The sequence below is a fragment of the Benincasa hispida genome, chromosome 6, assembly GCF_009727055.1.
Source record: "Benincasa hispida cultivar B227 chromosome 6, ASM972705v1, whole genome shotgun sequence".
Lineage (NCBI taxonomy): Eukaryota > Viridiplantae > Streptophyta > Magnoliopsida > Cucurbitales > Cucurbitaceae > Benincasa > Benincasa hispida.
The window spans coordinates 16501215-16527468 of record NC_052354.1 but is presented as its reverse complement, the minus strand read 5'-3'; the positions used below and the strand labels follow the sequence as shown (position 1 = coordinate 16527468).

Below are 26254 nucleotides of genomic sequence, written 5' to 3'. Positions count from 1 at the left end.
CTTAATTACCCTATTTCAAAATAACAAACAATATATTTTTTTCCCTTAAATTACAAATTGGCCTCCTAGTTTTGAGAAATTTAGAATTTAATTTTTGATCTTATGAATAGTCCCTATAATTTATTTAAATTTACAAGTAGTTCGTCAAACCACATATTTTGGGAGTGATTTTGAAATAGTCAAAATCACTTTTTTGCTTGCCAAAATCACTTTTCCTTAAAATGATGGTATTTAACATGAGTTAGAATTGATTTTAGAAAAATCTAAAACCATTTCAAATTGATTTTAAAAGAATTAGTTGATAAATGATTTTTTGTTAGATGATTGATCGGAAATCAAACTCGAAATGGCTATCTAATTCAGTTTTTGTTAAAATATTGTTGTATTTAACGCGACATTGTTTGTCATTAAATTGTTAATTAAACAAAAAATTATATATAATTTTAATTTTCTTTCAAAATCTATCATAAACATTTGCCTTACTACAATAAAATAGATATTTACCACAATTATTTAGTTAAATAATAATTTCTCAAATAAAAAATACAATTTTAAGTAATTGAATAACTCTAACTTCACTTTTAGAACCAAATATAATAATTCAAAATCATTTTTAAATATTTAAAAACCACTCTAAAAATTTGGAAGCAAACATAAATTTGATTGTTTAGACCCCATTTAATAACCATTTTGTTTTTGGTTTTTTAGTTTTGAAATCCATGCCTATAAACACTACTTTCACATCTATATTTCTTTATTATCTACTTTCCACCAATGGTTTAAATAACCCAACCAAAATTTAATAACTAAAAAAAAATAGCTTTAAAAAAGTTGTTTTTTTTTAAAAAATTTGGCTAAGAATTCAACCATTGTAGTGCAAATTATTGTAAGAAATGTGGATGAAATAGACTTAATTTTTAAAAACAAAAACAAAAAACCAAATGGTTAACGAACGGAGTCTTAAAAACCAATTTTATACAATCAACTGTAACTAAATCTCTTTTTCTAAAATCACTACTCCAACTATCACTCCCAAACACCCTAAATTCTAATTATAAACCATAAGAACTAAATTATAACATTCTCCAAATTATAGGGACCAAATTTACAATTTATCCTCGATAAATATCCTCAAGATAGGAGAGGTTTAAAAATATTCAATGCACTTATAAGAGTGCTAATTAAATTTATTTTATAAAAAAAAGGTACAATTATTAACGCTACACATTTGTGAAATAACGTTTAATGGTCAACAATATGAGCACCAATCAAGTAGTCAAGAGCGAAGACAAACCCGTTCAAGCAAGAGGTAAAACGTCAAGCTTGCAGTATTCTTCTACAATGGGCAATCGTAAAGTTGAACATTGTTCTTATTATTTTATTTTATTTTTAGTTCAACATATGGAGTAAGAAGATTGAATTTCTGACCACTTGGTTAAAGATACTAAACCAACAAAATTATGTTCAAGTTCTCACAAGCTCAACGGTATTAATGAATGCACATTTAAAAGCATACTCAAATATACGTTATGATAACATCCCTATATCACTATATGTAAGGTTTTTTCTTTTTAGTAGGCCATGCCCCCAATGTTTTCTAGACCACTAGTTTATTCCTAATGCCTAGGCCCCCATTTCTTCCTTCTAAATCTTATTCTAATCGAATTAATAAAATACAGCGACTGCATGGTTCAAAAGATACATCAAATTATATCCCAATCTACTCTCAAGTCCAGACTATATACTTTTTCTGTTTCTATTTACTCATGACATTTTTTCAAGCCAAAGGTTGCCTTGGTTAAATAAACCAGTTACAATTGTGGTTTGAGTGGTTTATCGGGTAAATTTCAAATGATTTATTGATTGATGTGTGAGGAATTTTATAATATAGTTTGGAGGATTTTATCAAAATTCACTTGTAGAGTTAAAAGTTAGAATTTAGTTCTTATGGTTAGATACAGTTTTATAAATAATTCTTGTAGTTTGATAAAATTTATAAGGATTTTATCCTACCATATGGATTAAATTCTAGTTATAAATTAGAGGACTAAATTCCAACTTTCTTCGTATGGAATCATGAAATTGTCATATAATCTTTTTGTTTTCGACAAATGTCCCAAGCACCTCAAGATGTGAGAGAGATTCGAAAATATTCAATGCACTTTTAAGAGTGCTAATTAAATTCTAATTTTATTTGGGTTGATCTATAGAGAGTGGCCGGTTTCTCGTACACTGTTTTTTGGAAGTTTTTAGTGGCGGTTTAATTTTTCTAGTTGAGCTTTGTATTATCCTCCTGTTGGAAGCTTTAGAGCATTATGAGATTTGTTTAGTTTTCTTGGTGTTGGTTCATCAAAAGCTTCTTTCTTCCGATTTTAGTTTGTGCATCATTGAAGAATTTTCAGTCTGCTCAGTTTGTTGGTTGGTAGTCATATTTTGGATTTTTGGTAGCTTTCTAGTAGCCTTTGTTTTTCTGCCAATAAAGGCGAATTATCAGTCAGTTGTTTGAAAGTTTATCTCTATTATTATTTTTTTTTCCTCTTTTGAGGCAGAGTTTATCTCTGTTTGATTGTATTTGTTATTATTTTTTTCCCACACCTTGGGAAAATTTGTATCTCCTAAACTTTTAATCTTTTTCATTCCATCAATGAGAAGTTATTTCTTGTTTTTTCCTAGCTAAGTTCATGCTTATTTATTGAGGTTGGGTGTTTTTCTTTACTTGGCTAGGTGTGGTTTATCGGTTAAATTTCAAGTGATTTATTGGTTGATTTGTGAGGAATTTTATAACCTAGTTTTGAGGAAGTAGGTTAACCACCAACTCCAATTTAAGAGTTTAAGAGAGTGGAATTGAAAGTTCAAAGTTAATATCAATATCAACTCACCAAACTAAGTAAATAAGAAAAAATGAGTTTTCACCTTGATTAAATATGAAGTCTTCCCCTTAAAATATTAACAAAATCACAACATTATAATACTCATAACACTACACCATACTGAAACTGCATTCTTCGCATCTCATGAATAAGTTCCATAAAGTTGTCAATATCAAAAATAACATTTAAACAATCTACCAACACTCTTTCCACTACAAGATTTTCACAAAAGGACGATCAAAGCTCTCTCGACACACTAAAGGTCAATTACCAGTGGAATGAAAGGCGAACACCTCAGCAATTTATTACCTCGTAAACAAAGTAAAAGATACAAAACCCTAGAAAGAGTGCAGAATGACCATGACAATGTGTTCTATTCTTATTAGTTCATTTATTACCAAGTATAGATAACATTCCTTTGTCCGGGGGTTATGGCCCTCCTTTTATAATTTGGGAAGCGGGAGAAGGGATATTCTTATTTGGAGTCCTAGTCCTTCCGAGGGCCTTTCTTGTAATTTATTTTTCCATCATTTATTGGATCCATCACGAGTCGATGTTTTCGGCTCTTTAGAAAGTGAAAATCCCAAAAAAAACGTAGGGCATGTTATCCATGAAATAATCAATATCCGAGAGGATCTCAAGGGATGACAGGTTTTTTTTGTTGTATTCTTTGTCGGAGGAAGGAGGAAGATCCACATCATTTATTTTGGAATTATAATAATGTTTGTATGATTTTCGAACTTCTTCTTTGGTGTATTCGGCATCCAATTACCTGACACATAGCTTTTAGTGATATCATCGAAGAGTTTCTCCTTCATCTGTTGTTTAGGTGAAAATGGAGATTTTTTAAGGAAGATTGAGTGCGCTTCGTTGTGGGGTATTTGAGAGAGAGAAACAGTAGGATTTTTAGAGGGATCGACTTTTAGGGGGGTCCGGATGATGTTTAATCCTTCGTGAAGTATAATGTTTCTCTTTGGTTTTCGATAACGACCGACCCCTTTTGTAATTACTCTTTAGGTCATATTTTGTTAGATTCGAGGCCCTTCTTCTAGGGTGCTTTCTTTTGTCGTTATTTTATTTTAATCCTCTGTATTCTTTCATATTTTTTCCCCTCAAAGATAGTCTTTTTTAAAAAAATAAAGTAGTATAGATATTGTTAGTACTTTGGTGTTGGCTATATTTTTTAGTGTGTTTCGTGGTTGTTGGTAATCTTGTTCTTCATCAAATTGTCCCACAGTGCAGTTTCTATCTGGAAATTCTTTCCTTGTCTGGAAAATTATGTGGGTTTATTCTTAAAGATCTTTTCCTTCTCTAGGCTTTGTTGGTTGGTAATGGTCTGATTCTTCCTTTTTGTCGTGCATATTTAAAGTTTTGTATTCTTTGTTTTAGGATTAGCACTTTTGAAAAAGACGTCTGCCATTTATTTGTTTTTTGCTAAAGAAAACAACATTGGTGTCAATCCGTGTGATTGTGAAGCAAGAAGTTCTGCAGATCTTGAGTTTGTCCCTCTTGATCATTTTAAAGCATTAACGTTTATATAAGAAGCGATCTTTACTAGAGGGAGCCTAAGTATATCAAGTGAAGTGGTCTTCATTTGAAAGCGGAAAAATTGAAGATATATTTGAGAGGAAGTCTCACACTTAGGGAGAGCCTCAGTAACCTATGTAATCATTCACTAAGTTAGGCTATTCGTGTATCACTGTAGAAGCTTTGTATTAAACGATAACTAAAACGTTGTAAGTGTAAACGCGTAACTGTTCATTAGTGAAAATATCTTTCCTAAAACACATTGCCTGTAGGTGGTATTGCACCAAACTGAGTTACCAAACCTTGTGTTCTGTTCTATCATTTTATCATCTACTTTTTAGTTTATATTTTTGGAATTGTTGTAAACTTGTTACGTAATCCTTCTTTCAAATACCACTCAAAGTATCAAATCAAACTTAAATTATTTGCTAGATTACAAATGCAGCAGCACTTGCAGTTGAGAAAACAATAGCAACCAATGCACAGTAAAATGAATAAAGGTCGAGAGATGTAAATTCAGTACGACGTCAAAAAGAAGAAGATTACATTCCAGGCTATGGTACTCGAGAAGCATGAATTGCAAGTAACATGGATATGCGATGGTATCAATTGGAGATGCTCCAAATTATCCAATCTATATTATAGGTTTTCTCCAGTTTGTGAATTCCATTTTCACCTAAACTACATACCTAGCACTAGGTCTCCCAGTGGATCATCAATCGTTAGCCTGACTTGGACTCAAATATTTAGCTGAAGAAGAAATGCTTTATGGTTGGATTTTCCTTAATTTGTAAAATCATCTAACTCATTTTTCACAGAAAACACTACATGCATAAACTCAAATGAAACCTAGGAGCTCACAATATAAAGAGTATGATATAATGAGCATTATCATAATCAGAAGTCATGATCCAATACCTCCTATTATAAATTGTTGTGATACTTTCAGTGGTGAATCTAAATGGCATCACAATATTTCTCCAGCCAAGCAATAGCAGACTTGAGGATGCGAAGCTCGCCAGTGAGAAGATGATGGGCCATCAGCCTTCGCCATGCCAACTTTTTGCACAAACAGGGAGAATCAACAGGTTCTAATGCCTACATGATCAATACAAGAAGATTTGATTTGTCCCAGTGGTACACCAAAATATCCAAACCCATTATCCAAATTAGTATCTCAAAATCTCAATCTCCAACACAGAGCAATGCAAGAATGTTAGAAACATCTAAGAGAAGAAAAGGTTAAATTTTCCAATATTAAATGGCTGACATTACCTGCATGGATTTGGGAAGTCTGAAAGAAGCCTGGATTTTTAAACCTAGGCTTGACAACTCCTCCCCCAAATGTGCCCAAATGTGGGTTGGGGCTAGGAGGTTGTGACTTGTGAGAGAGTAGTAGGACAGTAGTAAGGTCATAGTAGTAATTAGTTAGTGGTGTCTTGGTTATAAATTAAGGGAGTTGGACACTTTAGAGGGGGGAATGATTTTCGGTTTTATTAGTGTGGGACTTTGGGAGAGACATAACCCTCTTGAAGGGCTATTGATATTATAATTTCTTAACATTGCAATATAGTTCCATCTTTTGTTTTCGATTGAGTTTCCAGTCAGGAGAATCCTAACCGAAGCCAAAGTCACCAAAGCCTAACCTCCAGCCAAATGCAAGTATAAAGGTTAGCAGAACGAGTAGGCATATAATGTGGCCACGTTCAAAACAGTAATACATTACTCATTAGGAAAGAAATGGAATAACTGAAAAAATGTCACAAATATGGCTCTAACTAAAGTCAATAGCCAAAACTCTTCAGCCTTCCAGCTATAATTCCTATTACAGAATTTCACCAATAATCATGGCCAGAAAATCAAAATCTTGTATGATACATGCGTCACATATTGCATAACTTATTTATAAAAGGAATGGGAAAAATACCATTTTGGCCTTCAAGTTTTGAGTCTAGTTTCCATTTGATCCCTAAGTTTCAATATGTTATGTTTTTACCCCTTGAGTTCCGTGTTTAAGTTCCATTTGGTCTCTAGGTTTAATAAAGTTACATTTTTAACCTTGAGTTTTAAGTTTTACTTCATTTGGTCCCTAGGTTTCAATAATTTGTACTTCTTTTTTCTCAAATTTTCACTAATACGCACTTTAGTCTTTGAGATTAACTTTCAATTAATTAATTTAAAATAATTGTGATGTGAAATTTTTAATTAATTTTAATAATCATGGAAAATTAGTGAAATCTAATTTAATTATAATTAATTTATTTCTTTTAAATTAACATAGACATTAATACCAATTAACACCCAGAAATAAAAGTGAGTATTTAGTGAAAAATCAAGGTTAAAAGTGTAAATTTTGAGTCTAGGGCCAAGTAGAAACAAGGGTAGAAATGTAACATTTTGAATTCTAGAGACCAAATGAAAACTAGATCCAAAACCTACGACCAAAAAGGTATTTTTCTTTCCCAAAGAACATTTAGTTGAACAAGTTGATTTTGGAGTGTGATTACCTCAATAGATGCATTATACTCTTCGACTAATTGTTTGAATTGAGAAAGCAAAATCTGATGTGCTTCAACCTCTTTATTGACATTCTTCAGTGGAATTCGAGCCAACCGACCATCACCATTAACAGCTTCAGTACTTAATTCATTTAACTCTGTACAATAAACAAGGACCAACAAGATATCAGAGTCATGCCAATACAGGAATGACAGCCAATAAAGAGGGAGATACAAACCCTGAGGATTAGAGCAAGATAAAATACGAGCAAATGCACGAAGTGATTGGGGAAGACCTCTCCCTTTCCCAGTGGCACATCTCACTTCCCTGATGGTGGATAACAATTACAAAAGTTCTAATGGTTATGGTCAAGACAATGTAAGATTTTGGTATCCGTACCGTGAGTGTCCGGGCCAGCTTACGTGTATCTCGACTAATCTCACGGGACAATCCATCTGACTCTATAACATTTGGGTATCAAGGAAACCCATAGGATATTAAATCTTAGGTAAATGGTGACCCTAAATTGAACCCATAACCTCTTAGACCTTTATCAAAGTCATGTGCCCTATTTACCTCTAGGCCAACCCATGATGGTTTATTATACTTATCATTACAAATAGAGGGGGAGGGAAATGAAGAAGAGAGACAATTTTGGTGAGTGAATTAGGCTTGAGCGTGATCTCAAAGATTGGGAGGGTCAAAGTACATCGAATTACTTGGTTTATCTTGTATTTTGGTTACCAATTATATCTCAATATATTTAGGTTCTATCAGATTATGAGGAAGGAAAGTTGAATGGCAGTACATGAAAAAGTACTACCATATTGTATTACCCTTCTTGTTCTTTCACAATAGTAGAGAATTGGATATTCTATCCACGTTTGATTATCTAAATTTTGCTATAATTAGTATTCTATATCTAGAACTCCTACAAATACTACTGAATATATTTGCCCCCAAAAAGTTTATATGGGTGGGTGACTGACCAAGCAATAACATTCTTCTCGCTCAGACGCTCAGTATCTTCACTTGACTGCATTTACATACTAACATAAATTTCCAATATAAGTAAACATTCCATTTATATAATTAGCATGCCATCTGTTACTGCACGGGAAGCGCTCAAAGCAACAAAATCGTTAAACTCAAAACTGGATTCTGTCCCCGTACAGCCTATATATAACATGGGCAATTCAGTTTGGATAACTTATCCATACCCAGCAAGTATCAAACACGGGAACTTGTTTGAAAATGTAAACTAGGGTGTTATATTTTTCTTTTACACAAAATCACATGAAAAATTATATAAGAGAAGAATAATAAATTTCAAAAGGGAAGATATCTGTGGCTTGTCAGAGTTTGCGCTGCTTTGTGGGGTTTTTGGGAGGGCAGAACAATAGGGTCTTTAGAGCACTTCGGGGGTCTTCAATTGATGTTTGGACCCTTATTAGGTTCAAGTTCAACATCTCCTTGGGCTCCAGTTGCCGAGGCTATGCCTGTTTGTAATTATCTGTTGGGCGTTATTTTACTTGATTGGAGGTTCTTTCTTGTTTGTCTCCCTTTTTTTTACTCATATTCTTGTATTTATTTATTTTTATTTTTTTCATTTTTGGGCTGTTTTCATATATAGCAAAATGACCAACTTGTTTACAAATATAGCAAAATAATAAAAAGTTTCCACATATGAAAACATAATATTTTGCTATATTTAAAAATATTTCTAGCAGTTCTGTCATTTAAAATAATTTCTCAAAGATATAAATTTCCTAGCTTGAATAATTTGTAATTAACGGACTATGGTTGTGTCAACCTAGTTGAGATAGCTGGGTGCACCTACTGATCCTAGGACTCTATGTTTTGTTGTATCTTTGTTTTTATGTTTCTTGTACTTTGAGTATTAGACTCTTTTCATTTCATCAATAAAAAGTAATGTTTCTGTTTTAAAAAAAACGGATAGTTTGGAACTTACAATAGGGAGTCCATCTAAATGAAGTTACAGAAAACTTCTCCAATTGGATAATAGAGTTTAAGGCTTAAACTAGAAATATTAAACTATTTTTTGATAAGATACTAACCTGATGGTGAAAGAATTCCCAGTGGAATAAACACCTCTAACATACTCGGTACCTGGTGTGCAACTTCTTAGCCAAATTTCCAACTTTATTCTCGCCAAAGGATCATCTTTATCTGTTTTAACCTGGACCTGTACCTGAGTATTCCATATTTCCATGTAGACATATAAAATTCAACATTCAAATAAGTATCCATAAAAGAAGTATATATATATATATAAAGAGGAGCATCATCTTCAACAAAGAATTTTAAAAGTAAAAGAAGCAAATTCAAATGTCAAGTAGCATTAACAAAATGTACAAGTATCGTCCAACATATCCCCTTCTTTTCCTAGAGATTAAGAAACAAAAATACTTTTATTATCCTAGATGTGAAGAGGACTGGGAGAAAGGAGATCCGACATAGCATTTAAACATTTATTTTAAAATGAGAAACTCAACTTTCATTCAGGGCAATGAATGTAAAAGGACAGGATCACAACTCTCTCTCTCTCGTTTGTCCTTTTTGCTAGGAAGCATATGTGATGCAAACGTAGCCAATCAAGCAATCAACATCACGTGGAGGAGAATCATCGTTTTGCTTGGAAAAGCAAAACTCCAATTGAAGGAGCCTAGAACTCCAGTTATGCAAACACCAGTCGGACTAATATGTCAGCAAAGGCCAAGTGAGAAAAGATGGCCCTTGCATCTCAGTATTTCCTTTGCACATAATGTACCCATCAACCTGTTGAGGAGATGTGGCCGTAGATTCAAGAATGGGAGAGAATGGTCAAATAGGAGAAGGTTAATGTTGAAGAGGAGGATCAGGGGTTCATCCATCCAAGAGCCATTGCATTTACTTAACAACTTCATGCAAGATCGAGAGAATTAGAAAACCCAAAGAAGATTGTGTTTGTTGGTTTTAAAATGCCATGGATCAAACTAAGACCACATTAAATCATAAAAGAGAATCCTAATTGATTGAAAGTATCATCACAATGGAATTATTATAATGCTTAAAATTTTTTAGAGTAACAACTATACAATAACAATATTTCTCCATTGCAACAGTAGTTTCCTTTGATCTAAATTTCCATAACGAACCTGATCATGGATGTTGTATGGAAGTGCAAACCCAAAGTCCAACATCAACGTAGCATTTGAATATTTTCCATACCTTATTAGTACCTAGTGAATTACAGGGTAACAAAGTCAAGTATTACATCAATTAAAATGGATTATATTGGCTTGCAATTCCGTAAAATATTAGCACAGAGGTAATCGATAAAGCGTGTACATAAAACAATATCATGTATGAGTCATACAGACAAAAACTATATGCAAACCATGAATGTAAAGCTCAAGCCATAAACTTTCAAGAAAAGAAATCTGTAGATCCATGGGAAATCTGGATTTCAACTTCTCCCGCACAAGTAGATTTCACAAATCATGTAACTAACAATGATAAACTTGTACACATGTCAAAGGTTCAGAAAAGATTGATGATATGTTAAGACTTCAATCATTCATGTAGTTTGTACATATCCAAGGTTCAGAAAAAATTATAGTTTTGTTTAAACTTCATATCATTTAAGAATATAACCATAACTTAATAATTAATATAAGAAAGGTATTGAAACGAAATCAAAGTAAAACTTCCTCCAACAGATGACACATCCATCGGCCCCCACAAGAAGGGAGACACCGAAAAAGATGAACAGAAATGCTACCACCCAGTTCAAAGATAATAGCCAAAAAACGTGGACAATCACTGATGAGAAGTTGTTGATGAAGCAAAACTGAAGGTGAACCAACAAATAAACCCCTCCACCTGAAACTTGTATGTTTAGTTGAAGTTGAAAATAAAAAATGAAAACTTACTTGTTCACCAGGGGCATAATCACGATCAGCAATGACCTAGCATAGATATTCAGAAACTTGAAAGTCAAAAGGGAAGTTTAGTTGGGGAGAAAACCTGTAATAACAGATAAGCAATAAAACAAACTAATGATATCAATTGCAAAAGGAATTGTTGATTTGAAGATAGAGATAACTACGAAGCTAGAACATCCACGTCATGATAATGCCAAGTCAACTAAGAGTAAGAAAAATACCATGATGGACAGAAAAAGAACTAAAATACCATGATGGACAGAAAAAGAACTAAAATACCATGATGGACAGAAAAAGAACTTCCACAATTGGAGTAAATTTCAAGTAACAATATCTTAACTTTCAGAAAATATGATTTACAACCAGAGAGGGAGAAGGGGACCTCAGAGAGCTGTTTGTCATAATCATTCAGTACCATTGCTTCTGAAGCGCCATTGTGATTTAGAAAATCTGCAAATGGAATCTGTCAAAAATATTAAATTATACAAATACAACTAAAGAAAAGCTTTTTGTACTAATAAATCTGCTCGAGCTTACAAAATACATATGCAACCAAATAAAAGCTTTTGATGTACAATAGAAAAGAAATGTAACTTCATCTAATAAAAGAATACCAGAGAGACACCCTCTGTGCTTCTCCATGCTCTAGAAGTAACTGTCACAATCAATAGTAAATCAATGAAAATTCATAACAAAATTTTTCAAGGAATTGCAAACTGATAGTAACTCAAACTGTTTCACTATATGTAAACATCAGAAGGGGAAAACAGCACAACTGATATACCAACCTTCTCAACTGAATTTACCTACCAAGGGCATGTGCATGCATAAAATCATCGCAATTGATCCTATCAATAATTTCAGGGAAGGTTTCCAGAGCCTGAAACCATATGATATATGCATAATAACATAGGGAAAATCAATAAAACTAAGTAACCTCAAGTCAAAAATAGATTTAGAAATTGTGGTAAACATAGTCTAATAAAATGCTCTTTTCTATGTAATTTGTATATACTTACAGTATATATACACACACATGTAAACAAAGAAATTAGTGTAAAAAAAGGTCTAAAAAAGAATTGCACAAGTCATATAATACCGAGATGCCAAGACTAGGATGCCAATTTGCAATTCTGTATCTTAAAATTGACCAACAAAGTTCATGCCATAAAATAAAGGTATTTTTAACTTAATGATGTGATATACCTGATTTTATCAGGATATATTAAAAACTCGATCAAGTTCAGAGTTAAACTAAAAGTTAATCATTGAACTAAGGAATAGGAACTCTGAATATAAGGATACTAACATAGAATTAGCATTGCAACCGATTTCAAAATGCCAAGCAATAAAAAGAATTATTTAGCTGAAGCAAAGCACATACTTTCCTGATTGCCAGAAATTCCCTTTCAATCTGTGATCTTTGATTAAGTGATTCCTCATACAAAGAGCTGTTACGAATCATCTCCAACTCACTTTCATTCCAAAACATCTGCAAAGACTCAAAAGAGGTAAGAGTTAGAGCCAAATTCTTCTCTATGAGTTTTTCCAAATGAGTGTCAAACATCGTGAAATTGAAAGCCTAGAAAATTTCATCAGCTCATTACTAAAATAGAAACAGGTCTGAATGAAAAGGGGAGAAGAAAAAAAAAAAAAAAAAAAAAAAAAAAAAGGACCCCTACAACCAAATTCATGCCAAAAGGAAAAAAGGCCATGATGAAACTAACTGATAAGATGTTTTCCTTGTTTTTGGTAAAAGGAATTGGTGAGATGTTATTTAACCTTTTAAGACATGCAGTAGAATAAAATATTAATGACTTCGTGTGCTATACACAGACAGACACACATACATATATATTCATGACTTGGTATGCTATAGAATAAATATAAACAGATCTGAATGAGATGTTATCTGACCTTTTATGACATGCAGTAGAATAAAATATCAATGACTTGGTGTGCTATACACAGCAAACATACATTCATAAATACATACACACACACACATATTAATAAGAAACAAATAAGGAAAATCATACAAAACAGAGATAATTATTATAAATTTTAGCATGTAGTTGCTTTGCCGCAACATCCATGGAATAACTGCAAAAACTTTATCCACCGAATTTATAGTCTTGCCACATCTCAAGAATGCTGGATTATGGATGGAATTTATTCCACGAGTCATTCTCATTTGGTTTAGGAATATTAGAAAAAGAATATACACACAAACACACAAAATTGCTCAACATATATATGGTTGCTCATATTTACCAAGCTGAGAAAACATGTGATCATTTTCATATATCAACCCCTGCAACATGAAATTGTTCCTAGCATGGGACAAGGCAGAATACTAACTGTGTTATGCATCTCCCATGGTTGAGGAAGTCGGGTAATGTAAGGCGCCCATTCAGAACCCTACCATGAAAAAAATAAAAAGTATATCAAAATTGAAAAACTCAATTGATTTTCTTGTACCACAGTTGAATGCAAACATAGCTCTCATCTTTAAAATAACAAACCTAACCCAGTCCTTACCGAGCCCAATTTCTGTTCAAGAAGAACTACAACAGCAAGCTTGGCAACATTTCCAATCTCATTGCCTAAAAGATTTTTAATGGGTAAAGGAAGAACATCGGGTGAAATTTGCTGCAAAGTAAAAGTTACCTTACATCAATATTTTAAATATTTTCTATCAGTATTATGAAATTCGTCAGGAAGTTATTTACACTATACCACATTGAAAGGAACCTTTAAAATACAATCTCCGGCTCGTATAGTCTCAGAAGCAAACAGAAACCTAAGCTTAACAAACGAATGATATTGGATTAAACTGTTTAAACCTCATAGGAACGTAATGGCAGAAGTCAAAGAAGTGTGAGTACCTTCCAATGGAAGATTTCCCAATAGAAAGCACTGACGAGATCTTCATCTCTGCTTTTCGTTCCAACCATGGTAGAAATGTGTCTTCGTTACTCTCGGCCAAGAAACGTAGTTCCTGATAAGTGCAGAATGATCATGATCAAGATTATACTATTCAACTACAACATATCGGAAGAATTAGCACTATACCTCGAGTGGAGAAGTGGTTGAGAAGTAGCCATTGAAGTGGAAAGCATGAGAAGCAGAAATTACTGGAGATGTCCGCCATCGCGATATTTTGTTGAATCGAATTCCCAAAAGCATTTACACAACAGTTATCTGTTGAATTCACATTAGAACGAACATTACCGAAGCTTACATCAGTAATATGTCTCAAACTTTACACATTTCAGCAAAAATTAAAGCACAATTAAGAACAGTGAACTCAAATTACCTTGTATTTTATGCAAAACATGCAATGCCCGTAGTGCTCCGATGAGTACAAAATGGTTGCCGAGTAAGAGAGGGTTCCAAAATTTACAGTTCTAACAACAGCCTTTTTTTTCAATGGCCTTCTAGTTTCATACCAGAGATTGATAATATAAATACTTTATTTTTTTATTTTATATCTTGAAATTTAAATAAAAAGACCATACATGTCGTACTTTTCGATTTATGTTTTTTTAAAAAAAAAAATTAGAGAAGAACAAATAAAATAAGGGGAGACCTTAAGTATTGTGTACACTAAAATGAAAAGAGTAAAAAGTAACTCACCGAATTTATTATTAATTTAAAATATGTATTTTTTTTTGTTACTTATAATACAATTATTTTTATATATATTAATTTTACTTTTATTTAATTTCAATATTTTTTAATAATTTATTCTTCAACAACTCTTTAAAATAATTTCTTTGCACTTTAGAAAAAAAATTAAATTGAGTTGTTAATTTTAATTCAATATATGAAAATAATTAAATTAGATTTTTACATATTTATGTTTTGCTTCTATTTAGAACAAAAATTTAAATAAATGACCCAATTAACCCGAACCGACCAAACCTAAATATTTCATGATTGGGTTGAGTTGGGTTCATTTTTTAATAAGGATTATTTGGGTTGAAGAAATTTACAAACCGAACAATTGAGTTGTGTCTTTCAACCCAACCATGAACACCCGCAGTAGAACCAAATCCATGAAACTACCAAAACAAGAAAAAGTAGTCTTGAAATAGACTTCTATTGCACTCACCTCACAAGATCCATAAATGGTAATACTCAAGTTGACGCAGATTCACTTGTTTCAAGCATGGAGAGAATGAGTTTGGATGGTCTATTATTCCATTACTAATCATATTTGGTTTTTAATTATTGATTTGTATAAAGTCATAGTTTATTGCTTAAATAAGTTTGTTATAAAATTTCACCAAAAAATCCAAACATTTTTACAAATTTATGTGATATCAGTGGTTTTTTTAAAAATATTCGTTGATATATCTATAAATCTGAATTACCGTTATTTACATCAATATCAATTCACGTTGATGGAAGATTGGTATCATAGGTCAAGGCAAGCCAACAATTATATTGATCCATTGTCGTCACAAAATGATAGATTAATATGATTGGCACAAATTGTAGTGTAAACACAAAGACACAAGATTTTTCATTGTTAGAGCCGACTCCATTGAGGTAAAATACATCGATTATGTATGTGCTTGATGGGATTGTTGTGACATGTAGTTTGAGATGACATGAATGAACCTATCAAAACATGTTGGCACATATCAACAAATACCTAATGTTCTCGTGGATAGTGTAGCACTATCAATAATGGTCTCTCATAATTCCAATGGGTGTTTCAAGAATTAAGATTTGATCTCTAGCAATGGCAATGGACAATTATGACTACTAATTAGCACATAAATTAGTATCGGTTGGGCAAAAATAATAATAATAAAAAGGATTAACAAGTTTGCAACCATTCTCTGCAAATGATTATTATAAAAAGAAAAAAGAGAAAACGTTGAAGGAAATGTTTTAAGTCTCTTATTATTGTTGTTTTTGTTTTAGTAAACTTGAGTTCCAAATTGAGCTTATAGATATAGGCTAGGAATTTAAAAAGTTGAGGTCAAGTTGATGTTTTCTGTTATAACGTTATATCAGATATACCTTCAAAATTATAATCGGTGTTCAAATAAATGACCAATTGCATTCAAATGCATTTATATTATCAAACCATGTTCACTTGCGAGGGAATACATCCAAATAAATTCATAATAATGCTAGATTAATCATTTTTCTTAGTATATAAGAATTTGAACCTCCGATTTTAACCAAATGAATATAAGCCAAATACAATTGACTTGGTGATAACATTATATTAGATAATAAATACATTTATATTATTAAATTGGGTTCACTTGCAAGGAAATACATCGAAATGACTTCTTAGTAAGGTTAGATTAATCATTTTTCATAGTATATAAGAATTTAAACCTCTGAGTAATGCTCATGCTGGCCCGAACTTTTATGACGGCACTTTCACTCAAAATCACAACAAATCAATTTACATATATAAAGATTATTGAGACAATAAAGCATACATATGCACAACTTTTTACACAATAATCGATATCCTTCTTATGCCATGCATTCTATCAAAAAAAATTACATATGGCCAAACCATTTTTAAGGCTTTTGAGACAGTAAAGGTTCCAATTGAGGATCGATTTCATTGGAACTTGGAGATTTTTGGAAGCCCGACTCTAATTGGCTCACTGATAAATCCTCACTTCTGGACTTCATTAAACTTTGGAGAAAGCTTGATCCATCTTTAGGTGATGAATTTGATATTTTGGCTGTTTCTTTTAAGTTTTCCACATGTTGAAGACAAACTTGAACTGCATCATGAACTCTCACAAAAAACCACTCCTTGCCAATAAGTTCGACGACGCCAGATCTTGAAAATGTAAGCAGAACGTCTCGATTCGGATTGGAAATGGCAATCTATATACAAAACAAATTGTTAGTTGAGAAATAATCAATGATTGAATGTATTGAGAGAAATGGAGTTATAACTACCTGAATATCACGAAGTTTGTACTCTTGATACAGATCTTTTAGAGCTTGGACAGCACTTGAATCTATATAAGTAACAGCTGCCAAGATAGAAAACACATTGGAAAAATAGAAACTAAGATTAATAACTAAGACTAAAAATTTCATAAATGAAGAAGCGAATAGATTTAGGCATGTTTCAAAGTGGATTTAATAAGCAAACTAAGCTGATTATAAGCCACTCAGCAAGAATGTATTACGTTAAGTTGCTTTCATGGCTTGGTTCTATACACTTTTGAAAGGTATTTTTAAGTGCTTCATTCACAAGCATTTTGAAAACCACAAGCAAGCTATAAGGCTTTTCTAACAAAAGATTTCAAACATGATGATTTTGAGCGGGGAGTGCTTATTGGCCATAAGCACTCTCTCCGTCTACATAGCATTACACATTCCACACAAAAGTAACTGTATGACCATACCAACAAAAGCATAAAAACAAGTGGTGTTCATTTCAACTATATATATTTTATGAACTCTACGAAAGTGGGAGGATGTATAAACTTACGTGCCATCTCTATAATCACGAAATAGACTCTTTCGACGTCCGGTCCACGACCAGTAGATCGATCCACTTCAACTTCGTATTCACGTAACCTGTGGAAAAAAATATAAACAATAAAAAGGCAAGTAAATGGTCTCAATGGGATTGTGAGGACAAGTATGCCAAACTAATAAGCCCATGGGTGGAAGAAGCACCTGTCTTTGATGTAACTTGTGTTTGCAAAATAAATTGGTGCATCAATTCGAACAATCACAATCCCATTATAGGTATATGCTTCAGGATACTGTTGAACATTTCTATACACAGTGGTGCCAGGGAGACGCCCCAATACAGCTGTAAAATGACAAATCAAAGAGTTAACATTGAAGTATGAGGATATGATAAAATTGTATTAGACGTATGTTAGTCATTAGCAAGTTTGTTAAAAGAAAAAGGTCATAAATAGAGGAATAAAGTAAGTTGAACAATTACTTAGTTGTTTGTGCTTGTGCATAGAATTACTATGGATATTTAGCTGTATTTTCTTATTCTTTAAAATCATCAATACAATTTCTAATCCAATTCTCTACTCTCTCAGGATTCTCTAATTAGGATACTTCAGAATATTAAAAGTAAACAATGATAATTTAATTTTATTGATTAATTACAAGCCTTTTGTTCCTTCTAAGGATCATGTACTTCAATACCTCATAGAATTTTTGTTTTCCGTTTAGTTTATTCGCAGAAGAATATAATCCTTCCAACAGAAATAGAAGTGATTAAATAAATAGGCCGATGGCCAAGGAGTAGGAAGTAATTCTCATTTTTCTTGCTTGATTGGAGACCTTTCAAGTAGGATCCCTCCACTCTTACTTTGTGGGCTTTATTTTTTTTTACGTGTTGTATTCTTTCATTTTTTTCCTGAATGAAAGCTTGATTATTCATTAAAAATAAATAGAAACACCAATAAGAATGCTGTTGAAATGGGGAGAGTAATGAATCATCGATTTTAGAAGTTCCTTGTAATGGCAAGTTTTGATTGGTTTGAGAACAGAAAGCATAATTGCTATGGAATTTATAGTATCTATGATGGAAATTCACTATGCACCTTTTTGACAAGATATACAAATCAATCACACGAGGTTAATTTCATTAGAGGTAAGACTTAAATGTGGGACCCAACACGCCAAGTTCACATATAAGCATTAGAGATGAACCACTTACCCATATGTGGATTTGCAGATTCGTGAATGACAAAGACCAGTGAAACACCCACCTACAAAATAAAATTCACATTCAACCGCATGTTTCTCGTGGTATTCTTTGGAATAGACAATAGAAGAGTCGAACATCATTAATGGAGACATTTTTAAACAGGTACTTCAATTTTAGTTAAAATAATTGTGTAACAAGTAAGGTTCTAGTTCCACATTATACACACTGAGTATAAAACTAACGTCAAAAGAAAAGGTTAACAAAGATCTCTGTGGTAGATAAAGTGCAAAAAGGTGTCAATAGAATTGAAGTACTTATTATAGGTGCCCCATCAGGGCGTAGTGTACAATCTTGTGGTCTTTTGAGGTGTCTTTGGGTTGATCTTTGAGTGCCATTAAATAATGAATGAAATTCTCTCAACTTTTTAGGCGAAAAGTCACTGTTATGGTAAGCAATTTTCTTTGCGATCATGTAGAGCAATTTTTAAGAAAAAGACATATGAGTTTATTCAGGTTGAGGGATCCTGAATGATGTTTGGAAGCAATTCCTTTTCCTCTTTGGGTGTATATTTACATATTTTATAGTTACTTGCAAATAGTTGCGACTCTTCTCTGTAATAATTTTATTGTTATTCATTTTGTGTTGACAATGGCTCTACCATTCTTAATGTAGCAATCTTGTAGTAGCAATCTTGTACTCTTTTTTTTACGCGAGTTGGTTTTCTTATCAATATAAAGCTACTTCTGAACTTTAAAGAGGTCAAAATCATGAATTTGTTTGAGTTGAAAGCTAAGATACAACGGTTTCCATAATAAATAAGAACACACAAAAAGTCGATAAATAATTATCTAAATAAAACTATTGTATTAGATCGGATGACAGATTTTAAATTCATACCCCAATTAAGACACCGATCTCAATACCAAGGAACAACGTAGCAATGGCAGTTATCACCCAAAGAAGAAAATCTTTCTTATCTATACACCACAAAGAAATAGCTTCCTCGTAATCCACCTGAAACAATAGGCATCCAAATAAAAAAAAGAATAACAGTTGCTGCATGACAGCCGTATGAAAACAAAAGAAAAAATAAAGTTCTATAGTCGATAATCTCATCGAAACAAGCAGGACAACATGTTCCCTATATAGTTTGTCTGACTGGCGCATCATATGATAATAATAGTTTGTCAACTCATCCTTGACTCCCCCATTTAAATAAACCGGGAAAGATGATTTGTTGCAATGCGCAGATATTGAATTTCGCATGAGTTATCAGTCAAATTATAATAAAGAACTAACGAGTATTGAACAACAAAACTTAGTTTTTTCCTAGACCCTTTTCTTGAGCAAAATCTATCAACTATGACCATGAGCTCTATTCATGAATTAGCTCATTTATTAGATAAGTACATTTAGTCATCATTTGTTAACATGATCAGAGGATCTAGCTAAGAAAAAGAATCTGCTAGATCAGTGGTGCTTACCAAAGTTATTACAGCAGAGATGACAATCGCAGCCAAAGAACACTAAGATGACAGAGAACAAATTAGCAAGGTTAGCATCTTTAACTAAAAAAAATGCAATGGTGGTTTCAAAGAGACAAATATATTAAGTGTTTATGGTGCAAATAGAATAGGAATCTCAAATTTACTACAGTATTTCCTCCTTCCGAAACAACAATCCATGAATTATGTCCAGTCCAAGTCCAAAACGGGATATGAAAGATGGAAATAAGAAATAAAATGATAAAACTAATTTTTAACCTCATAGTTTAAGCTTTAAAGATTAAAAAGAGTTCAATATATATATTATAAACAAATCACATTTAAGTTTTCTTAGCTCCTATTTGACATACTAAACAATGATTGCAGCATTAGTATTGTGACCTTCTCTGCAAAAGGAAAAGGAAACGCAATGGAACAAACAATAACAAGGTCCAAGTACAAGCCATCACCCGGTTATGTTAATGTCTTTTATAATGCGAAAATTGAGATAAACCTGAGGTATGTGCTCAAACAGCGGAGTCAAGAAAAGAAGGGCACCGCCCATAATGATTCCTGTAACAATCTGAGATAAGCTAGTTTTTGCTCCGCTTTCATGGTTCACAGCTGATCTTGAGAAAGAACCTACAAAAACAGTGGAAAAGGTATTCACGCTGATGATTCATTGAACAAAGAAATATCAAATCATTATATATTTCTAGCCAATTATGAGTCAATGGTTAGTAGCTGAATAAGAGAAAATATTAAAGAAAATTTACCTGTTGTAGGGTATGCAGAAAAAAATGAGCCAACAACATTGGCTACTCCAAGGCCAAATAACTGTTCAATATATATATATATATAAATTAGAAATGACTTGTCTCAAGGTGAAGCAGACAGTTTCAAGGTGCAAAAATCATGTGAATCATTTTCAAAGGACAAAAGTGCATACCTCCTGATTTGAATCTAACTCGTACCCATTCTTGGCTGCTAATGCTTTCGCAATCCCAACAGATTCCTAAGTACAAAAGAGAATGTCCAAAAGAAACCACTGAGCATCAAGCATGATAATAACGTAAGCACCAAATTTTGGAGGGATAAGAATGACTACTCCTACCAAAATAGCCACTCCAGTGATCAGAAAGGCAGTTGGAATCAACGACTTCACGTGCTCAAATCTTTTAGGGATAGAAAACGTTGGAAGGCCTTGGGGAATGTCTCCAACCTAAACCAATACCACTTTAATAAGCATCTTTGGTTCATTATCAACATATCATTTGAAGTTTCTAATCCCTTTAAAAATAACTAAGACTAACAAATATGTCGAGAGTTAGCAGTTGTATGTTTTTACAGCATAGTAAAGAGCACAAGGGCATGAATATAAATCAATTACATACCACAAATCAATATTGTAGCATGAAATTCAAATCTATGTAGGAAGTCTTTCACTAAAATTACTAGGTTTTTGTCTATGCCTTGTTCATAATTAACATACATCAATTTTAGTTTATGGAGCATTGCAACGAAATTAAAATTGATAGTAGTTTAAAGCATATTATTATAAACATCATTTGCATAAAAGTGAGTTGAATCTGGATAAAGTAACAAACAGATCTAGAAAGAATCCTAATCTTTTTTTAAAATCATAGATGCTTACCAAAGAAATGGAAGATAGATTTAATACTTTCGTCAAAGTTGTGCCCATAACCACTGCTGTAAGGGGGCCAGCAACTCTGAGAAACCGTAAGTGCTTCCTTGTTTTTCCCTAATAAAAAATGCTAAAATCATAAGAAGATTCTAATGATAATTTAACATTCTTAATAAGTAGATAAAATTCCATACCAAATGCTTCATGATTTGAATTACCGCAAGGATGACTGATCCCATTATAAAAGGTGCCCATAAGAACTACAAATAGAAATCTCCATTAGATGGTATACATAAAGAAAACTGAATAAGATGCAAATCCTGTAAAAATAATGTCATGCAAAGATACTTTATCAACTCAATTTCCCTCGTTTGTTCTGCCGTGTATTAGTTCATGTTCCAAACTAAATATGCTATAAGCGTTAAAGTGGAATTGCTCACCAAACAAAGGGAGATTTCAAAATTCAGGAATTAAAACTTTAACTTAATTGCTAAATAGGAGTTGATGTAAAATAATTTAAAGTGCATCCTAAGGAGATTAGAGAGGGAGACAGCCCCGTCAGTTGGTACAAAGTTCGATGAGGTATTTATTAATCGGCTTTGCATGAAAAGTTTCTAAAGTTTGAAGCTCCTCTAATATAAATCACCAAAGAATCATAGTGAATCCTATATAAAATTTATCGAGGATATACAAATATATGAAAATTTAAGTGAGTAGATGTGAGCATGCTTCAAAAGTATTTATCCTACATGGCAATTTGCATCTTTGATTCACGTTGAAATCCTAGTCAAGAATTATATATCTAGATATATTGTACCTACTACGTAAGAAGAAATCAATTGTAGTTGGATTATTCATAGCAGGATAAATGAAGTATTAAATCAACACCTAGTCTACTAAGCCACAAGGTTATTTAATACAGGGCCCGCAATACATACCCCGTCCGCTCCAGCTATTATGCTCTCAATTAGAGGCACGATTCTGCTACTTCTTGATACATCATACCCCAGAAAGTATTTCACCTGGGATAATCCAATCACGATGGCAGAAGCTGTAGTAAAGCCAGAGATTACAGAGTGGCTGATAAAGCGAATAAGCCATCCAAGCCTGACAAAAGGCAACAAATAGAGTATCTAATTAGGTCAAATTAAATTAAATTAATCAATTAAAAAGATCTATTAGCAGACTATTTTCCTTCATATCCAATTCTACAAAAGTATTCTGCCATTACTCCAAAAATAATGTTTTAGTTGTATAACACAGTCACTAAATAGGATAAAAACCAATAACTTTGTTCAAGGTTCAGTTTGAGAAGTGCTATATTACAACGTGTTGTAAACAAATATTCATGTGATTGATGATTAATTATATAAACATCTGCTGTTTCAACGGCCTGATTTGTCAAATATATCAATTATATGAATACCTTGAGATATGATTATGAAATAATAACGTTTTACATGTAATAAATATCTCATCAAGCGGAAAAGGATACCTACCTCAAGAGACCCATCACGCATTCCAATATTCCGACCATGAGTGCCAATAAGATTGCGAGTTCAGTATATAATTCCTCAGATGAATTGACAATTCCACCCAATACATTGGAAACCAGTAGAGAAACCAATGCTACTGGACCAACTGCCAGCTGACGAGAAGAACCAAAAATTGCATAGACGAACAAAGGGAGAAAACCCGAATCTGCCTTGCAATAAAAATTACAGGGTGAGATGAAAATAGGATATGTAACATAGAGAGGCTTTCAAATCTATAAGCATAAAAACGTTAGCAAAGTGTAAGGAAGAAAAAGACGTCAACACCATCGGGGCAGTTTATTTCAATTAAGAATTGTTTGCTTACAAAGTCCGTATATTGGTCGAAGCCCGGCTAGTTTTGCATAAGACATTGCCTGGTAAATCAGAACAAGCAGTCAGACCACAACATACAGTCAACTATTTTGAAATATGTAATTAACATAGAGTCTAAGACAGGTCAAAATCTCCAACAACAACAACAACAACAAATTAATCTAAGATAAGAAAATTTACATTATGGAATAATAGATATTTTGAACCTACTAATCTGTACAAAACACAAATTATTTCTATGGCAACAATTCAATCTGACTTTCTTAGCTATAACTTGTACAGTTCTTAATGTTCATTGCTCATTTTTAACAATCATCAATTACACCGTAACATAACTGGCAAAATTGATGAAATGAAACTTTTGAAATGTCAAGAAACATGCTTCAAGAGTTTAATTATAAGACCAATAAGATAGTTGGTGTCAAGAAAAGGTTGTCCAAACATCAACATTTTCGATCATGCTTGACTGATTGAACTAGAAATCCAACGGTGATAATTTTATTCTTGTTCCATAACCAACATTGAACGTTGAAAGGAACAGCCAATTTTGGTACTCGTACCAAATTTGAACTTTAGCTGATTACAGAGTGGACGTAAAACAAAAAACGTTCATAATCACCCAAAGTAAATGGCTCCAGAAATCATTTTGGTCGTTGAGGATGAGGAACCGGACTTGAAGTTACTTACCCATGAAAGTAAGAAAAAAGACAAAATCAAGATGTCATTGGAGCAGAAACTACTGCTTATAGAATTTCAGCAAACACTCTGTAGTGATTTTTCTTTTCCGTTTAAAATACTGTTCAACTTTTTAGTTAGAACCAATTGGGACGCAACGTACAAATTCCAAAAACAAAAACACGCAGTTGGCATAATTCACTAATTCTTTGATTTTGGCCACCAAATTAAACAACATTCAAATCTCTTGTACTTTCTTTCCTTTCTTCCTCGACAACTAAACGAAACAATCAAACAAAAAATCGAACAATCATTAATCATTTCTGAATCAAACTTCGAGAAAAAGTATAATCGTACCTGCGGAACGAGCATGATGCCAATAGTAATCCCGGACAAGAGATCGCTCTGTAAATTCTCCCGCCATTTATACGTTCTAATCCAACGGGAGCAAGGTAACAGAAGTTCCATCCAGTGAATCCAAGTCATCCGCTTAACCTTCGTCGTCCATGACTTCACCATAGTACCGGCGTAGAATCCACCGGCGGTGGAGGAGGACGTCGTAGTAGGATGCTGCAATGGAATGACCTTGACAGGTCGGCTGGAGGCAGGCATAGCGGAAAGAGCGGAATTAGAGAAAGCAAGACTGGTGGCGCTAGGTGATGAGTATGTAATCTCCATGCGCAAAATCAGCGCATGGAGTTGTATGGATTCTGATGATTCTTCCCAGTCAGTGGAACTGGAAATTTAGACGCCGAGAGTTGATCCGATGAACGGAGACGGAATCGGAGGAAATGGTAGAATGGAAGAAATTTTCTCGACGGAATCAAATTATTTTCCCGGGAAAATTTTGGAATTCATGGTCTACTGTTGATTCGGCGTCGTCCATTGAAGGAGATACCCTCTCCTTGTTAATCATCTGTCAACATAGAAATATTAAATGTGATTTAATGCGAAGGACAAAATCCTCGTTCGTTTATATATTATTATATTAAGAAAATACATATTCGGCTCTATTTTTTATATATACATATATATTTTATTTAAGAATACAGCAATTAAAAAGAATTACAAAATTAAATTATTAACACGCTAAAAGCCTAAACCACGAAGAATAAGGAATATAAAAAAGTTTCGAAGCTCTTTCTTCACCATAAGTTTTTAACCAAAGAAATACGTTGAGACATTATTTCGACCGTATTTTAGTTTAATATCTAATAAATCATAGATTTAAAAATACCGAATAAACCAATGACTTTGAAATACAAATTTAAATAGATTTAAAATATATAGACTACATAGATATACCTCTTAAATTTAATTACTTAACTTATAATTTAACAACTATTAAATTAGTTTAATATAATCATTTAGATCTTGTTTGATCGTTATTTTGTTTTTATTTTTATTTTTAAAAATTAAATATATAAATACTACTTCCATCTCTAAATTTTCTCTTTTTTAATAGGGATTTAATTTTACTTTTATATTTTTATTTAAAAATATTATTTTGCTCTATGTATTGTATATCGAGTTTTGTTCTATTTATTCTTTGTATTTTTAATATATCTTAAAATTAAATGTAACTATTTGCTTTACATGCTTGAAAAAACATGATAGAGATGTGTTTTAAGACTTATAAGGGGAACTAACATAAACTATAATTTAAGGGGGAAAATGGTAAACACTAAATTAATGGTAATATCAATTAAAATTTATAAATTAAATTTAAACATTTAGAAATATAAAATTCAAGTGGAATGGGACTAAAGTACAAAACCTAGAAAGGTGTTTTTACTTTTTGTTTTCTAGTTCAATACCATGCGAAGGGACGAGGGGTTTGAAACTCTAATTTATTGGTTGAAAAAATATATATTTGAACTAGTTAAATCATGTTCATCTTGACTCGTTCATATAATTTTAGATGTTGATGTTATCTCACAATTTAATTAGACAAATTTATATTGTCACGTACATTTTTATGCTTAAGTCGATTTTCAGCATAAGGGTCAGAACAAGTTTTTAGGGAAAAAATTATAAAAATTTACCTAATGTAGAATT

The 26254-nt window shown here is 32.6% G+C and overlaps 2 protein-coding genes across 7 annotated transcripts; both read right to left on the bottom strand.

The window, feature by feature from the left end:
* Positions 1-4997: 4997 nt before the first annotated feature.
* On the bottom strand, positions 4998-14294 carry LOC120079668 (fructose-bisphosphate aldolase-lysine N-methyltransferase, chloroplastic). 6 transcript variants are annotated; one of them, XM_039033967.1, is made up of 16 exons: positions 14163-14294; positions 13919-14047; positions 13732-13844; positions 13583-13646; positions 13385-13495; positions 13205-13264; positions 12228-12335; positions 11654-11723; positions 11458-11498; positions 11226-11306; positions 10832-10867; positions 10055-10138; positions 8975-9108; positions 7135-7223; positions 6905-7053; positions 4998-5495 (listed from the first exon to the last, which is right to left on the bottom strand). In XM_039033967.1, the coding sequence occupies exons 2-16, from the start codon at positions 14030-14032 to the stop codon at positions 5355-5357; spliced, it is 1395 nt and encodes a 464-aa protein (XP_038889895.1). In that variant the 5' UTR covers positions 14033-14047; positions 14163-14294; the 3' UTR covers positions 4998-5354. The 6 variants fall into 6 exon arrangements, with proteins under 6 accessions (XP_038889895.1, XP_038889893.1, XP_038889894.1 ...); XM_039033965.1 differs by having other exon boundaries at positions 6905-7223; XM_039033966.1 differs by having other exon boundaries at positions 6905-7223; positions 13598-13646.
* A 1920-nt stretch (positions 14295-16214) lies between these two features.
* Positions 16215-25150, bottom strand: LOC120080009 (sulfate transporter 4.1, chloroplastic-like). Its single transcript, XM_039034531.1, has 17 exons — positions 24554-25150; positions 23514-23562; positions 23153-23354; positions 22592-22760; positions 21848-21913; positions 21663-21770; positions 21123-21230; positions 20958-21023; positions 20785-20845; positions 20523-20650; positions 20009-20050; positions 19422-19538; positions 18534-18585; positions 17525-17663; positions 17334-17422; positions 16793-16869; positions 16215-16717 (listed from the first exon to the last, which is right to left on the bottom strand). The coding sequence occupies exons 1-17, from the start codon at positions 24872-24874 to the stop codon at positions 16400-16402; spliced, it is 2112 nt and encodes a 703-aa protein (XP_038890459.1). The 5' UTR covers positions 24875-25150; the 3' UTR covers positions 16215-16399.
* Positions 25151-26254: the final 1104 nt, after the last annotated feature.

Bases quoted from the DNA above. Each gene is read 5' to 3' on its own strand.
- LOC120079668 (XM_039033965.1), bottom strand. From the start codon at position 14,032: ATGCTTTTGGGAATTCGATTCAACAAAATATCGCGATGGCGGACATCT. The intron at 13,647-13,731 runs GTACTCACACTT...TGTTAAGCTTAG, and splicing joins GGGAAATCTTCCATTGGAAG to GTTTCTGTTTGCTTCTGAGA. The intron at 12,336-13,204 runs GTTAGTATTCTG...GAGTCTTTGCAG, and splicing joins CATGGGAGATGCATAACACA to ATGTTTTGGAATGAAAGTGA.
- LOC120080009 (XM_039034531.1), bottom strand. From the start codon at position 24,874: ATGGAGATTACATACTCATCACCTAGCGCCACCAGTCTTGCTTTCTCT. The intron at 18,586-19,421 runs GTATGAATTTAA...TTTATTTTGTAG, and splicing joins AGATCGGTGTCTTAATTGGG to GTGGGTGTTTCACTGGTCTT. The intron at 16,870-17,333 runs GTAAGTTTATAC...CTATCTTGGCAG, and splicing joins CGTGATTATAGAGATGGCAC to CTGTTACTTATATAGATTCA.